Source organism: Dermacentor silvarum, chromosome 7 (genome assembly GCF_013339745.2).
Source record: "Dermacentor silvarum isolate Dsil-2018 chromosome 7, BIME_Dsil_1.4, whole genome shotgun sequence".
Classification (NCBI taxonomy): domain Eukaryota; kingdom Metazoa; phylum Arthropoda; class Arachnida; order Ixodida; family Ixodidae; genus Dermacentor; species Dermacentor silvarum.
The window spans coordinates 23194794-23210517 of record NC_051160.1 but is presented as its reverse complement, the minus strand read 5'-3'; the positions used below and the strand labels follow the sequence as shown (position 1 = coordinate 23210517).

Genomic DNA, 15724 nt, shown 5'->3' with positions numbered 1-15724 from the left:
AGGTCTAGGATTTCTCTCAATTTGAAGAGAGAAAGAGTGAAATTAGTCAAGAGGAAACAGGCCAACCTAGACGCAGTAAGGGTGAAAGCAGACCAATTCAGGCTAGTGCTCGCAAACAAATATGCAGCTTTAGAACAGGAAGATGAAGATAACATAGAGCTAATGAATGAAACCGTAACTAGGCTGATCTCAGAAGCAGCAATTGAAGTGGGAGGTAAGGCACCAAAGCAACCTGTAGGAAAGCTCTCCCAAGAAACAAAGGACCTAATAAAGAAACGACAAAACATGAAAGTGTCCAACTCAAGAGATCAGATAGAATTCGCTGAACTGTCAAAACTGATCAACAAGAAGAAAGTAAGGGATATTCGAAATTATAACGTGGGAAAAATTGAGGAAGCCGTAAAATATGGATGCAGCATGAAATCAGTAAGAAGAAAACTAGGCATAGGACAAGGCAAGATGTATGCACTGAAAGATAAGCCTGGTAATATCAGCAATTTCGATGACATAGTAAAAGCAGCAGAAGAATTCTATACTGACCTGTACAATAGCCAAAACAGCCAAGCTACTGTCATTCGAAATAGTGATGAACCGGATACAGAAGCTCCTTCTATAACTAGCGATGAAGTTAGAAGTGCCTTGAAAGACATGACCAGAGGAAAAGCGCCTGGAGAAGATGGAATAACAGTAGATTTAATCAAAGATGGAGGAGATATCATGCTTGAAAAGCTTGCGGCCCTTTATACGCAATGCCTCACAACTTCAAGTGTACCAGAGAGCTGGAAGAACGCCAACATTATACTTATCCATAAGAAGGGAGACGTTAAAGAATTGAAGAATTACAGACCCATTAGCTTGCTTTCAGTATTGTATAAAATATTCACCAAGATAATTTCCAATAGAATCAGGACAACACTTGACTTCAGTCAACCAAGAGAACAGGCTGGCTTCAGGAAAGGATATTCTACGATGGACCATATCCATGCCATCAATCAGGTAATCGAGAAATCTGCGGAGTACAATCAACCTCTCTATATGGCTTTCATAGATTATGAAAAGACATTCGATTCAGTAGAGATACCAGCAGTCATAGAGGCATTGCGTAATCAAGGAGTAGAGGAGGCATACGTGAATATCTTAGCAAATATCTACAAGGATTCCACAGCTACCTTGGTTCTCCACAAGTAGAAAGATACCTATCAAGAAAGGGGTCAGGCAAGGAGACACAATCTCTCCAATGCTATTCAGTGCATGCTTAGAAGAAGTATTCAAGCTCTTAGACTGGGAAGGATTAGGAGTGAGGATCGACGGCGAATATCTCAGCAACCTTCGGTTTGCAGATGACATTGTCCTATTGAGCAACAATGGAGAGCAATTACAACAAATGATTGAGGACCTTCATCGAGAAAGTGCAAGAATTGGGTTGAAGATGAATATGCAGAAGACAAAGATAATGTTCAATAGCCTGGCAAGGGAACAAGAATTCAGGATCGCCAGTCAGCCTCTAGAGTCTGTAAAGGAATATGTTTATCTAGGTCAATTACTCACAGGGGACCCTGATCATGAGAAAGAAATTTACAGAAGAATAAAATTGGGTTGGAGTGCATACGGCAGGCATTGCCAAATCCTGACTGGGAGCTTACCACTGTCGTTGAAAAGAAAAGTGTACAATCATTGCATTCTACCGGTGCTAACATATGGGGCAGAAACTTGGAGGTTAACAAAGAAGCTCGAGAACAAGTTAAGGACCGCACAAAGAGCGATGGAATGAAAAATCTTAGGAGTAACGTTAAGAGACAGGAAGAGAGCGGTGTGGATAAGAGAACAAACGGGGGTAGACGATATTCTAGTTGACATTAAGCGGAAGAAATGGAGCTGGGCAGGCCATGTAATGCGTAGGATGGATAACCGGTGGACCATTAGGGTTACAGAATGGATACCAAGAGAAGGGAAGCGCAGTCGAGGTCGGCAGAAAACCAGATGGGATGATGAAGTTAGGAAATTTGCAGGCGCAAGTTGGAATACGCTAGCGCAAGACAGGGGTAATTGGAGATCGCAGGGAGAGGCCTTCGTCCTGCAGTGGACATAAATATAGGCTGATGATGATGATGATGATGATGTTCCAAGATGCATTCCATCAAGGCGTGGAAGTCAATTAATTGTAATTCTGTTATTTATAGAATTACGTACATTTTACCGACCTTCCCCTTTCTCATGCATTAATTAGACTTTTGTACTGACTGCGCGGTGCTATAGGGACCCAAGCAGTGATCAAGGCGGCAGCGTCCAACGTTTCCTGCTTGTAGTGCTCATTAATACCACTGTACTTGTTTTCCTGTGAACAGTGAGAGGCTGTCAGCTCCGAGATAAACTTACCACACCTGTGTTTTCTCACGGCGGATCGAGGGATTGCAGGAATTTGCACTGTTCAATAGGAGATCCTGGATTCTGTGTCAGCAGCGGCGGTCGCGTTTAAATGCGGTCAGTATGCAAAATCTCCCGTGTACCGTGCGTCGTCGTCGTTGTTGCCTCAAGACATGGCTCGTACCCCTGGGGGGGATGGGCCACACTGGATGGATTGAAATACGCACCGTACATCATACAAGGGGTAAAGTTGAAGATTCAGAACAAACCATTTTGCAACTAATTGATAACACAGATCTTGAGAGGGCCTGTATATGTAAACTGAATACATATAAATAAAAATACACTAGAAAACAAAACAAAAATTAAAATGCCCCAGGGAAGGTATCTTAGCAGCGAAACCTTCCGGATGCTTCAATGAACTTGTGCACAGCAGTAATCATCGAACCATAGCTTGTGCCTAATTGACAGGCCCCAAAAGACAAAATGGTTGGTGTTCTTAGTGCTAAACCCAGAATACTAGTTGATATGGAATATGAGGAACATTCTGCGGCGGGAGGAGAAGCGGCGGCAAGAAAGAAAGAAATGGTCAATAGTTTCCGGTTTATTACAAAAGGCGGAACGGTCAGTTAGGGATAAACCACATCTACGTGCACGTTTAAGATCTCCAGGTGGTCATAATTAACACGGAGTCGCCTGCTACGGCGTGCCTCATAATCACGCCGTGGTTGTTGCCAAGCGATGGTTCAAATAACTAGTTGGGATTGGCCAAGAAGCTGGTGGTGTTACATAATGTGTTCTATTGTTCTAGTGAATATTACAACCAAAGTAAAACTTGGAAACTGAAGTCTCGGTGAGGGTAAAAAATAACTTATTGTAATCCAGCAACACGAAGCCTTAAATGACTGCTTTTTTTTTTTTTTTTTTGCGGGAAGCTTCACTCTCGTGATGTTCGGCTCACCGGCGTCGCTGGTTGCCATGGCTACGGCGCGGCTGGCTTTCTGTGAAACACCATACTTTTTATGACTAGCCTAAACAGCTTCGCTGTTAAACCATGGACGAGACAGCAGATCACTACTTTTTGTCATTCAGCTGCACGCAATCTCTGCAGCGTTCCGCCCCCACTACACGCTTTCGAGAAAAAGAATATTTGCAATTCCGTTTTGCAAACTTGGCCTGGATTCAACAATACTCGTCGCACCATCATATTGAGCTCTCGACTCTCGGGTACAGTCACAAAGATGTTCGCAGCACCGTCCAGGGCTTCGTTATTGAGTCCAAGAAATTGTTCAGTTAATTTTGTTTTTCTTTTTAACAGCGAAGCTGTTCTATCTAACCGTAAAAAGTGGCACCTGCTGTGGCAAAACCTCGCCGAGCTATGACGTCACTGCGTTGCCTAGCAACCACCTCGTGGAGCGGCGTGTTCTTCGCCTCCTCTCCATGTCGTGCACATGTTACCTTGGCATAAGATGTTAAGGAGAGGGAAGGAGAGCATGCGCGCGGCGCGCGCAATGCTCGAGAGAGGGAAAGAGAAAATAAGAGCGAGATAGAGAGAGAAAGAAATTATAGCAGCACCAACGAGGCAACGCGCAGAGCTGCTGCCGACGCCGCCCGCGTTGCCTAGCCGCGCATGTGCCGAAGCAGTAAGGATGACGTCCCCTCGCCTTGCCTAGTAACCGCCGACGCAGGTGCGCGCTCGCTTCGCCCGACACATAAATGGCTCCTGCCTGCCTGCCTGCGTTTGTGGCATGCCAGGAACGCTGTCGCTCGTAGGCGCCGACGCGTCCAGCGCTAGTCACGCGAAATGTCGCGAAAGGGAAGGTACATCCGAAAATTATCACTCGAGAATACCTTCCCTACATGCGTAGTTAAGTTAAACCAAGTCAAGACCTAGCAGCAGCCAATACCTAGCAGTAGCAGCCTGTAAGACTTGAGTAATGACACTTTCGCTGTGCGTAAGCTTTGCACGGCCGAGTCCGACCTTGCCAGCTTTTTTTTTTTTCTCATTGCTTTTCAATTTGGTACGTGAATTATAATACAGGAATTTTATAAATCTGCAATATTGTAATTTATTCTTTTCTCAAATTTCCAATTGAGATTTTATTTCTGAGGTCATTAGCTTAATTCGGGAGCGTGCGCATTTTGGCTGCCTTGCTGGTTCATGACTTGAGCACAAACAGCGCCAATTAAGGAATAGGTTGCAAGAAAGTGACAGACAATGGCGCTGCCTAACAAAGAACTGTTTATTAAGGCGAAAGCCTTATTTGTTTCATCGTTCGGTCGACCTTCACAGTCCTTGAGTGAAAACGCGTCGACGACACGAAAGGTACAATGGTTCATGCCCCCGTAAGCAAGCAAGATGGATAATAAAGATGGACGATAAAGCGAATGAAGTGGATGATAAAGTGAATTAAAAGGGATGACGAAGCCAATGAAGGGGATGACGCAGACGAGTTGAAGGCAATAGAAGTAAGATTGAGACTAAGTGATTTAAGAGACTAAGAGAATTAAACTAATCGAATTAGGAGGATGACTCAGCGAATGAAGATGGATGCATATGTGAAGTAGATTATGCGAATTAAGGGGAATGACTAAGCAAATTGGGAGGATCACTCAGCGAATTAAGAGGGATGCCTAAGCGAAGTAGACTAAGCGAATTGAGAAGGTTTACTAAGCGAATTAAGAGGGATGAATAAGCGAAGCAGACTAAGCGAATTAAGGTGGTTATGTACGTCATGTGTCCATCTATAATCCATCGGCACTTGGGCATTCGCCTGCAAGTGGTCTTAGGGATAACATAAGAGATCCTGTATATTTTTCCTTCAATCGGCATATCTAGCGTACCGCTTTCCAAGAAAAACAGAAAAGACTGTACATGCATGCGTGAACGTAATATGAAAACATGCGTGAACGTAATATGAAACAAAATCAAGCCGACAGGAATTCAACTCCTGACCCATCGTGGGTATGAGCCATGCGTTGAGACAAAAAACAAACTGCGTGTGGCGTCTTATTTTGTAAGGCTCCCTACTGTATTATTCAATATTTGATTTGACTTAAAAACGTTTTCTTTGGCCTTTACTTCTATATTTTTGTTATCCAAATACCACCCGGTGCTTGGCCTATCCACTACGGTGGGGTTGTGCCATTGCTGAAAGGATCGTCATCATCACCATTCGATTCGATCCTTTTTCTGTCAGCCCTCTCGTTTTATTCGTATTCTGAAAGTGACAGCTTTCAGTCTCTAAGATATCCTCGTTAATCGATCAACGCTCCTCCCCATGGCCAGCTCCGAGTTCTCACCGGCCGTCTGCAAAGCTGTCGAAGAAAGAGCCAGTCAGCTATGGGAGCTGAGCAAGTACATCTGGAGCAATCCCGAGTTGGCGTACCAAGAGGTGAAGGCTCACGACCGGATGACGGGCTTCCTTGAAGAAATGGGGTTCAAGGTTCAGAGAAAGTACCTTCTGGACACGGCGTTCCGAGCTGAGGCACTCGCGCCAGGTGGCAAAGATGGTAAGTTATGTCAATTACTGTCCTGCGCAGCGCACTAATATTAGCGAACAGCCTAAACTCTTTTGTACTTGGAAAACAAAATATGTTGCGGCTTGTAGTAGCACAGCGAGAGCTTAAATTTCTCGAGGACTGTGCAAGCCAGGCCTTGTTGGTAAGACACTACAGAAGCTCGTAGCTTGGTAAATTAAATGTAAAAAAAAACATGTAAAACTCTGGCTTAACCATACTTCTGCAGAGTGCTGATTTGGATCGGTTGACGCAGAACTATGCAACGTAAGCAAACGAATTTTTTCGTCTGTGCGCAATGTGCTTGGCGTATCAGAGTGATACGCCAAAGGGGGTCTACTACGCCACCAGCATCCACTAGGTGTCTTAGTCACATTATGCGACACACTTAATCGACTGCTTCGTCGCTTTTAATGTTATTATGAACAAGGCTCACGTGTAAGATCCATAACTTTGACCTTACACTTTTTTATCGGCCTTTGTCTTTGTATTTCATCGTTAGCCGTAGTGACCCGACGGGATCCCGTCATTCTTTCGGTGACATTTTGACACCGATTTGACAGCGATTTTTTAAATATTTGGTGACGCCAGTGTCACGTCAAAATTTCACAATGAATTCACCAGCATGATTGCTAGCCCGCGTACTTGTGTGCTGTATGCTTTATGCCCCGTCGAAATTCTCTGATTTCCTCTATCAGCGTAAGTATCTATAGCTTCATGTTTGCCGATGAAAACTGGCCAGCAGTACTGCGATTAAGAACAGAGAATAAATACCATTTTAAACGCCGGAGAGATAGAAACATGTTTCATGCGGATGTTTTCACAAAGCGTCGCGCACTGCCTGCTAAAGAGATGCAATTTCGCTGACTATGATGACCACGGCCATCTTTTTCTTTTAGGTCATGGTGCGAGACATTTGCGTACACTTACTTTGCAACTGAACAGCTCGTTCTTCTAACGATCACATCAAAATATTTGCATGGGCCCGTACTAAGGTGTCTAGGCCACTCGGGTGACAGCATGTTTACTGGCTGTCATGGTCTCACTCTGCTATTCCTTGTTTTTCCTTAGCCACTGATCTGTTTCTCATTTTGTGTCACTTATATTTTTAACTAGAGACACTTTAGCTCGTTGTCTCATTCGTTTACTGCACCGTCGTATGCTCGGAAGCAGAGACATCTTATGTTGTATTTCTCTTGCTCCTTCACCGGGCGTCCTCATCTAAGGTCCCACAGTTTGCCTGATGGCCGAGTACGACGCCCTTCCGGGCATCGGCCACGGCTGCGGCCACAACCTGATAGCAGAGGCGGCCATGGGTGCCTGCAGTGGCCGGCATCGAGGCTATGAAAAAGTTCGGCACCGTCCGGGGCAAGGTACGTGCTCTCTGGCTTTGAGAGATAGCCTGCTCCCAAGTCGCAGTCGGCGCGTTTTACTTTGGCGCACCAGTGGAGTGTGGTCTGCAATAGCAGTTCAGTGTGCTCGCGACTGTTGCTCACCTCTGCGGCTTTTGGATTAACCATGGCATAAGAGTGTTCTGAATTTGGCTAGCTCGCTTACATGCAACGTAGTGAACAGCACATGAGACGAGACAGCTAGGTCACACGAACAGGACACCTGTGCTAGCCATCAGCTGATTTTTATTCGGAGTCGTCCACTATTAAGACTGATTACACAAAACACACCGCGCTAGGAGTTGCCCAGCCGCCCGTCAAGAAAACACAGCGAAAACAACATAGAGGGTGAGCTGACACATTGTATGGATGATGACTCAAGTGATGTAAAGTGTCAATCGCCTGTCCTTGTCTAGTCTTACACCACTTGTGACAGAATGGCCGACATGCCTGCATGTCCAACGAGCCTGCATGTCCAACGAGCCTGCATGTCCAACGAGCCTGCATGTCCAACGAGCCTGCATGTCCAACGAGCCTGCATGTCCAACGAGCCTGCATTTCCAACGAGACGCAGTGTTTCAAGCAAGACGGAGTCGAATGTCCAATAGCGGACATTTGACTGGTTGGACGTTTCGTTTTGCCTGAGACGCGATCAGTTGCACATTCGGTCTCGTTGGACAATCAGGTTCTGAATCGTTTTGCACCTGTTGAATTGGGATTCACTCCTGTGGGGGGTCCTTGGCCCCTGAATATTTTCCCTTCACCGCGTTTACTCGCCGACCACTCGAGCAACTTAAGTATGGTGTTGTGCTTTTGTCATCTGCCTTACATACTGTACCACGCCGAATTCACCTGATTGTCAACGCATCTGTCCTGTTCGCGTTGCTTGCCCCGTCGTCCGTGCTGTTTTCTACGTTCACTGCTGGCGTACATCTACACTAAAGCGTAGCCATTGCACTAAATTGTTCAACTTGGTCTTTGACGAAGTGACCGTTCAACGAGTCATGTAACGAAAAATGATAGGCGTAACGTTAAGAGGCATAAATACAGCTGTGTGAATTAAGAAGTAGAAATTGAGTTGGACAGAACATATCATGCGTAGGGCAGATAACCAGTGGTCTAAGATATAGAGTGTGTGCCAAGAGAAGGAAACGTAAGAGAAGGATATCGTAATCAGGGATGGTAGAGCAATAGTGTAGACAGGGGTAATTTGTTATCGTTTGGAGAGGCCTTCGTCCTGCAGTGGACATAAAGATGATGATGCTGATAATGATGATGGTGATGACAACGATAATGAAAACGGCCCTACGGAAATGCTCTCGCTTCCAAGCTGGTCGTGTTGGGAACGCCGGCAGAAGAAGGCGCCGGTGGCAAGGTGCTGCTGCTCGAGAAGGGAGCCTTCAAGGACGTCGACGCGGCTCTCATGGCGCACCCTGGTTGCCAAGATGCCCTGAAGGTGCACTTCAACGCACGACGTCAAGTGAGGATCAGCGTGGCTGACATACCTAGTGGTGGCTGATTGACTGGTTGATTACTTGACCGATTATTCGTCTCTATAATTACACTCTCTTAGAGTGATTAAGACGAAGTTACAAAGTAACATAAGTGTGACTGACATACACAGTGTCTGATTCACTGCATGACCACTAATGATTTAATTGTATAGTATGTGATTGATAATGGTATTAGGAGGGTGTTTACTTAAAAGGCACAGCCTCAAAATGCTCCTACTGCGAAACTTCTTAAACTATTCGAATCGAGGCTGTAGCATTTTAAAGAAATTCATTTCTACTAACTGTTAGGAAGAAAATGTTTAATTTGTGTCACCATTTCTTGTTTGTCAAATTGTCGAAAATCAACTTGTTTCAATTAGATATCAAGCTTGCATCTCTGCAAATCCGCGATCAACATTGATAACACAATACTGTCAACTATATCAATTAGGACGACCAAAAGATTTATTTGGCAGATTATGCATTGCGGCGAAATGAATAGCAGTAACTTCTAAGGCTTTTGCAAAGCTCTTGTAAACCGTGCGAACCCAAGTTCACATTCGCTGTAAACCTATGCGTCATATAGTCGTCGCAGTAGAGGCGCCAATACGTGCATTTTACGTGATTTTAATGTCAGTTTTCTGTGGCACCTCTTTTTCGGGCACAGTTACGTCGTCGTAAACTTGGTGCTTCAAATTTCTTGTCACCAATTTTCAGCAGTTTTTTGGGAACACTTTAGGCATAAACTCAGGGTTGTGTTTCCAGAAATAATCAGAATCTGCCTTTTTTTTATGCAATACATTCCATTCGAATCGGCTCTGTATGAGAAGAATAGAAGAAAACTATTCTGTAATTTGTAAATGCGAAAAATTTCTTGGCGAACATTTGCCACTTGGACAGTATCTATCTATCTATCTATCTATCTATCTATCTATCTATCTATCTATCTATCTATCTATCTATCTATCTAGCCGCCTACGTCCTGGGGCTCTCATGGTGGTTTCGTTAACTTGATGTCTACCAAAATTGGCTTAGTATGACAAGAGTGTACGACGAACATGAATGATAGGTCATGACATGAATATCATTACATGTGTCATGTAGGTCATGAAACAGCCCCCTTCGTCTTGGTGCTCTCATTGTTTCGTTAACTTGGTATGTAACTGGAATAGGTTCGGACATGGGTGCTAAGTGAAGGAAACACTAAAGGATGATGGTAGAAGTCATAGTCATAAGCATGACTCAGCAAAAATGACAATGACTCAGCGAAAACAGATTAACACTCAAAAGCTACTGAAATGGGTTCGGACATAAATGATAGGTCATGACATGAATGTCACGGTGCGGCACGGCTCGTACGCGTCGAAACGCAGCGCGATCTCAGTGAACAGCTCCTCTCTGTTATCGCGCTCTTGGGCTGCCTCGCGTCGGCGCGCCTGGCTACGCAGCGACGGCGCGGTACATTCAACTCTCAGTGAAGCAGATTTATATCATGCAAGAAAGTGCTTCTTCACTTTTTGTGCTGATCTAACAGCTCTAAAAAATATAATTACGCTTATAAATATCGAAGTATTTTGAAACACTGTCAATAACAAAGTACGAAGTGGCGTCTGCCAAGGCGTCAACGAGTGAGGCCAGTGAGTGCGCGCCGTCGCGCGTATTTGTGGATGCAAACCGCCATTCCTCGATAGGCGCGGCAGGCGCAAGGAGCGTAGACGCGAGCTTGCGCGCGTCCGCAAGCGTACGTGTGGTCTGGGCTTAAGACAACTGAAGCGCTCAAAGACGCAGAAAGGCAAAACGACGTCGCCGGGCGAATCTCGCTTTGCTCCGGCGAGAGACACGCCAGCCTGAAGCAGGGCCGGTATTTTGTAGCGATGCCTTTCCGGTGCTAATGCCTTTTCGCGCTTATCGCTCTTTGTCAGTGGTCAGAGCGACGGTCCGCTCGCGTTATCAACGGGATCAGCCAGCCGTGAGAGGTGGATGGATGAGACTAGTATAGAATAAGTCATAAGGCATCGCTACAAAATACCGGCCCAGAATGCCTTGCGAAGCACGGTGCCCAGCCCGACTGGCTGCCATAGCTATGGTCGCCGGCGCGCAAACCGTGCGTCTTTCGCTGCAGCAGACCGTGAGTTCACGAAGCAAGCATGCAACAGCTTCTGTGAAGACACGTTTCACTTTCGTGTTCTACCGATTCCTATGAAAGAGGGATCAACCATATTTTTTTTCTTTAAGTTAAACAATTCAGGTCCTGCTTTTAATGTATGTGCAACTTTATGTGTGTGTATAGCGTATGGCCTACGCTTAATATGCACTTCCCGTACCACCGGTTAAAGGGCATCATCGTGTGTTATGCTGTATGCACTTTCACTCAGCATCAAACAAAATGGGATGCCGCGGCCCCGTTAGACGTCCAAGCCATCAGCCACGGCTTCTTCCGTTCGAATAAGCAAAAAAAAAAAACTTCAGGTTACTTCACCTCACTAAAAATGGGGGCAGCAGTGCATTAGTGGTGCAAGGCTGCAGTAAACAGTGGAGCTGGTGATCAACCTAGCTTCTTGCAGTTTTTACTAGGCTTGGCTAGGTTTTGCTGCTAGGCACGGTATTCCGAATCGGCTCGTCGCCGACGCGCAGATTTCTCGCTTGGCCGCACGACGCGCTTCAAGATGAGCGGCTTCTTCTTCGGGTGTCCGGATCTTCTTTGATCGTCCCATGTCAAGGCTACAAGTACTCGCCACAGAGTCAACGAGAGTTCTGCCACTGTCGCGGCGGCTCCGAGCTTTATCTCCCGGTGACGTCACGGCCAAGCTGCGCCCCCACACTTCCCGGGGCGTCTCTGGTCGAAACCTGCCGAGCCGCCGCCAGAGGTGCCTGCTGCAGTCACGGGCACCGCGCGCGTTCGGCGTGTACGCGGGGAAACGGGGAAACGCGGACGGCGTCGGCAGCAGCTCTGTGCGTTGCCTCGTTGGTGCTGCTACAATTTCTTTCTCTCTCTCTCTCTCGCTCTCATTTTCTCTTTCTCTCTCCCGAGCATCGCGCGCGCCGCGCGCATGCTCTCCTTCCGTTTCCTTAACGTCCCATGTCAAGGCAACATGTGCACGGCACGGAGAGGAGGCGAAGCACACGCCGCTCCGCGAGGTGGTTGCTAGGCAACGCGCGGTCGACATCATCGCCAGGAGCAGTGTTTGGTCGCACTACGCGGCGCAACCAAGAGTTTAAACAGCTCCGCTGTTAAAACGCAAATTTCTCTCGCGACGCTCTCCTCTCAGGTGAAGGTCCGGTATGAAGGCAAGGCGGTGCACGCCTCGCACTCACCGTGGAATGGCGTGAACGCCCAGGACGCTGCTGTCGCCGCCTACATCAACCTATCCTTGGTGCGTCAGCACACCAACCCAGCCGCCAAGGTGCTTGGTAAGCACTGGATTTCTCTAGCACTGTGCATTACGGCGCTGAACGTTCCAAAGCGATTCAATGGCTATGAGAGAGACTGTGGCGTGTTACAAGCTTAATAATAGACAGTTTAGCGTTTGCAAGCAAACGTAAAAGCATTACGTACGTAAAGAAATAGCGTTGTCATCACCGCGCATGCATGCTCCGAACGTTATTGGGTTTCTGACGTTTACGTGCGCTATATACGTACGTTATTTGGCGAGTTTAATTGTTCGTAATGTTTACGGACGCTAAGAAATAGCGTTGTAGAACATGGCGGCATCCACGTCTCCGGCTTCAGCGTGAATTCTCGTAATGGCTGCGCTCTCACTCGCGTAGATCGCCAGTAACTATAGAAATGAGCTTTCGCTTTCTCTAAACTCACCTGAAACGTTAGTTATCAGTGCATAGCGAGTCCAATTTCCGAGATCGTTCGGCGATTCCGGCGCAGGTAGGCCTAACGAGACACGTCCGCATAGCAACAACAGCATGGGTGCTACTGGATTGTCTTGGCTTGAATACGTTTGGCAAGAGGCACCAGACGGCGCCCCATTTTATAACGTCTTCCTTGTGTTTGCGTTCATGTACGCTGAAACTAAAGGTCTTGAAAGGACGCTCATCGTAACGTCCCGCAAAAGTGATTAGGTTCAACGTACGTAAGGCGACATACGCTATTCTAAAACTGTCTAATGACGCAAACATACAATGAAGCCAGAGAAGGCATGGAACAAATGAAAAATCATGTTTTAATCGGAATGTAAATATAAGGAAAGTGGGAATGAAACATGGACTACAAGGCAATTTGCCGCTGGTGGAAGCCGAACCACCGTGCTAGCTAAGAGGCCAAATGCAACGAAATGTGTGTGCCGTGCATTGGGTGCACGTTAAAGAACCCCAGGTGGTCAAAATTAATCCGGAGTCCCCCACTACGGCGTACCTCATAATCTGATCGTGGTTTTGGCACGTAAAACCCCAGAATTCGATTCAGCAGTACACGACACAGCCACGATTGGAGTCGTAGCTTCATGTCGTTTGCTACATTGCAACGCAGGCTTGTGTGCCCAAACAATCAAGCGAAGTGTAGCAGACGACAGCAAGCTACGCTTCTAGACGTTACTGCACCTGCGCACGCTTGCTTCGACGCTTGGCCGCGTCGGGACGGTTGTATCTTGAAAGCAATCTGCGGCGGGGACAGAGTCCTTCCTCCCTGCGCTGCGTTCTGGCGTCTTAGTTCGCGTTGGTGCGAGCGGCAGCACGAAGGTCAATTCGGTCACTGCTGCTGCCGCGCTTTCTCACTGCGGCGTTTTGACAGCGAGTTTCCGCGGTCATCGAGTGAGATGCGTTCATGTTTGCTTGTGCGCGCGTGACACCATGCTTGTCAATTTAGTAAGTATGCCTATGTTACTTAGTTTAGTTAGTTTATACGGCCGATAAATCTAGTATCCTTACTTCGTATAGCTGTTCACTAATTTGCTATCGCAACCGATGCTTCGTCTTTCGGCCGAAACTGCGCCCGTTTTTTTTTTTTTTACTATCACCCACAGTCACGCCTTGTCCTGCTCAGAACAGTCCAAGACCATTCGCTCACTTGAACCCCATTCGTCCACTGACACCTATATATAAATCATCGCACCACGGCGATGAACACATTTTTCCCCAATGCAATAGTTGACTGGAATCCTTTTCCAAACGTTGTTACTTGCATCACCAGTGACCTACAAATCGTGTATCTGAATGTATGCACTTCCACCTCAACTCTGGCCGCACTTGTACTATGCATATTCACATGTGCATCCACGTATACCCTTCGAATTTTTTTTTCGATTGCCATATATCAACACAGTTTGTTTTATACTTTACAGTACAGTCATGAGCTTTTGCTGAACCACTGCTGATTTCTTGTGTACTGTTGTTCTCTAAAGCATGTATAATGATTAGTGCACAACTTGCGTACAACCCCCTCCCCTCTTTAATTCCTCCGGGCGCTTAAGGGGGTAATACATGAAATGAAATGACATCAATGTGATAACTTGATAAGATAGTAACTCCTTTGACCGACGGTTCGAAACACGACGCAGGCGTGGTAGAACAGTTTGGCGCGCAAGCAAACGTGATTTCCGAGTCCAGCAACCTTATCTACCACATCCGAGCGCCTGACGGTGCTCAGAAGGACTCGCTCGTTGCACGAGCGGAGAAGGGCTTCCAGGCGGCCGCCAAGGCCACGGGCTGCGGTATCGACCTCGAATTGGGAATGGAATACAACGAGGTCATTCACAACGATGCTCTCACTGAGACCTACAGGAAGCACGGCGAGGCTCTTGGTAAGAAACGTTCGGATCCGCGCCATACCACCCGGCCCGTAAACAAGAAGACGATCACCGTCAGTTGCGCGTGCTAACAGAAGCGCTGTATCGCGCTTCAAGGTGGACTTCTGGAAGAGGCGGAAATCACTCGCACGAAGCGGTTACTGTCCAGGTAGACAATTCAAAATAAGCAACAGTTGTTTGGTTCAGAATATTGGTGGGAAAAAAGTTAAGGAAGAAATGGCGTAGGGGTCGTAACAGGCGTGTGTAATTTTACAAGTAGGGGTAGGTAAAAGGTCAGACTACAATATAAATGAAGCCTAGAACTACAGAACATTGAGCTAGTTTATATGGATTCACTGTGAAAGAAGGTAAGGCGTGCAGACATGGACAAGAGAAAAGAACCAGACGACTGGTTCTTTTCTCTTGTGTCCGTGTCTGTAGGCCTTACCTTCCTTCGCGATGCAATGTAACATCTCGTTAGCTCAACGAGGGTAGGTGGCTATTTGTTGCCGCCATGTTTCAAAGGAACTATAATTAGAAGCGATTAATCATCATCAATTAAATATATTCAAACATTTATATAATTTTCGCGTAGGTAACTTATTGCTTTGCCGCCGCCGAGTTTAGGATGCTTCGACAGTACCGAAACACTCTAGTCGAGTTTGAGGTGCATGGTGCCTGTAAGAACGCGAAATTGTCTGCGAAAGAAAAGGGTAGGGTCGGCGTCCGTGGTGTGGCGAAATGGAAGTTGAGCAGTAAAGTTAAGTGCGCTTAGCATAAATTCAACAGAATCGCATCGCTTTCGAAATATTGTTTCTGAAAACGTGGTAAGAAAAATGTTGACGGTTCCAGCTAAAAGTTTCCAAAAAGCATCCCTCTTGCACTTCGGGGTGGTTTTAAGTGGAACACCAGCGCAATTCCTTCTACCGATTTCGTGGAACGATACTTCGAAAGTGGTGCCGTTCTGAACATTGCCGGTGAGGAACCATGACTTCACCGCTGTTGTGCGTCTATTTCGCAATTGCAACGTATGTCATAAAGAGAATAACCAATTTAATTAGAAAATGTTCTTGATAACTAAGCTGACAATTGTGTTTTGTCGCGAAAGCAATGGCCACCTCATTATGTTTTCCAGCTGAATCTCACTATATGCGGCTGGTTGGTGGTGGTGGTCGAACTTTCCCCGCGGGTACCGAGGCACCAATGCAAAGGGCAAGTTCTT

At 46.5% G+C, this 15724-nt stretch overlaps 1 protein-coding gene across 1 annotated transcript in view; it reads left to right on the top strand.

Moving 5' to 3' along the window:
- Nucleotides 1-5504: 5504 nt before the first annotated feature.
- The window catches only part of LOC119458746 (xaa-Arg dipeptidase), an 11597-nt gene continuing 1377 nt past the window's right edge, over nt 5505-15724 (top strand). The window contains exons 1-6 of the mRNA XM_037720611.2: nt 5505-5877; nt 7110-7256; nt 7711-7811; nt 8605-8754; nt 12037-12178; nt 14275-14517. Coding sequence (XP_037576539.1) covers nt 5646-5877; nt 7110-7256; nt 7711-7811; nt 8605-8754; nt 12037-12178; nt 14275-14517 — 1015 coding nt within the window. The 5' untranslated portion in view covers nt 5505-5645. The remainder of the gene's footprint in view (nt 5878-7109; nt 7257-7710; nt 7812-8604; nt 8755-12036; nt 12179-14274; nt 14518-15724) is intronic.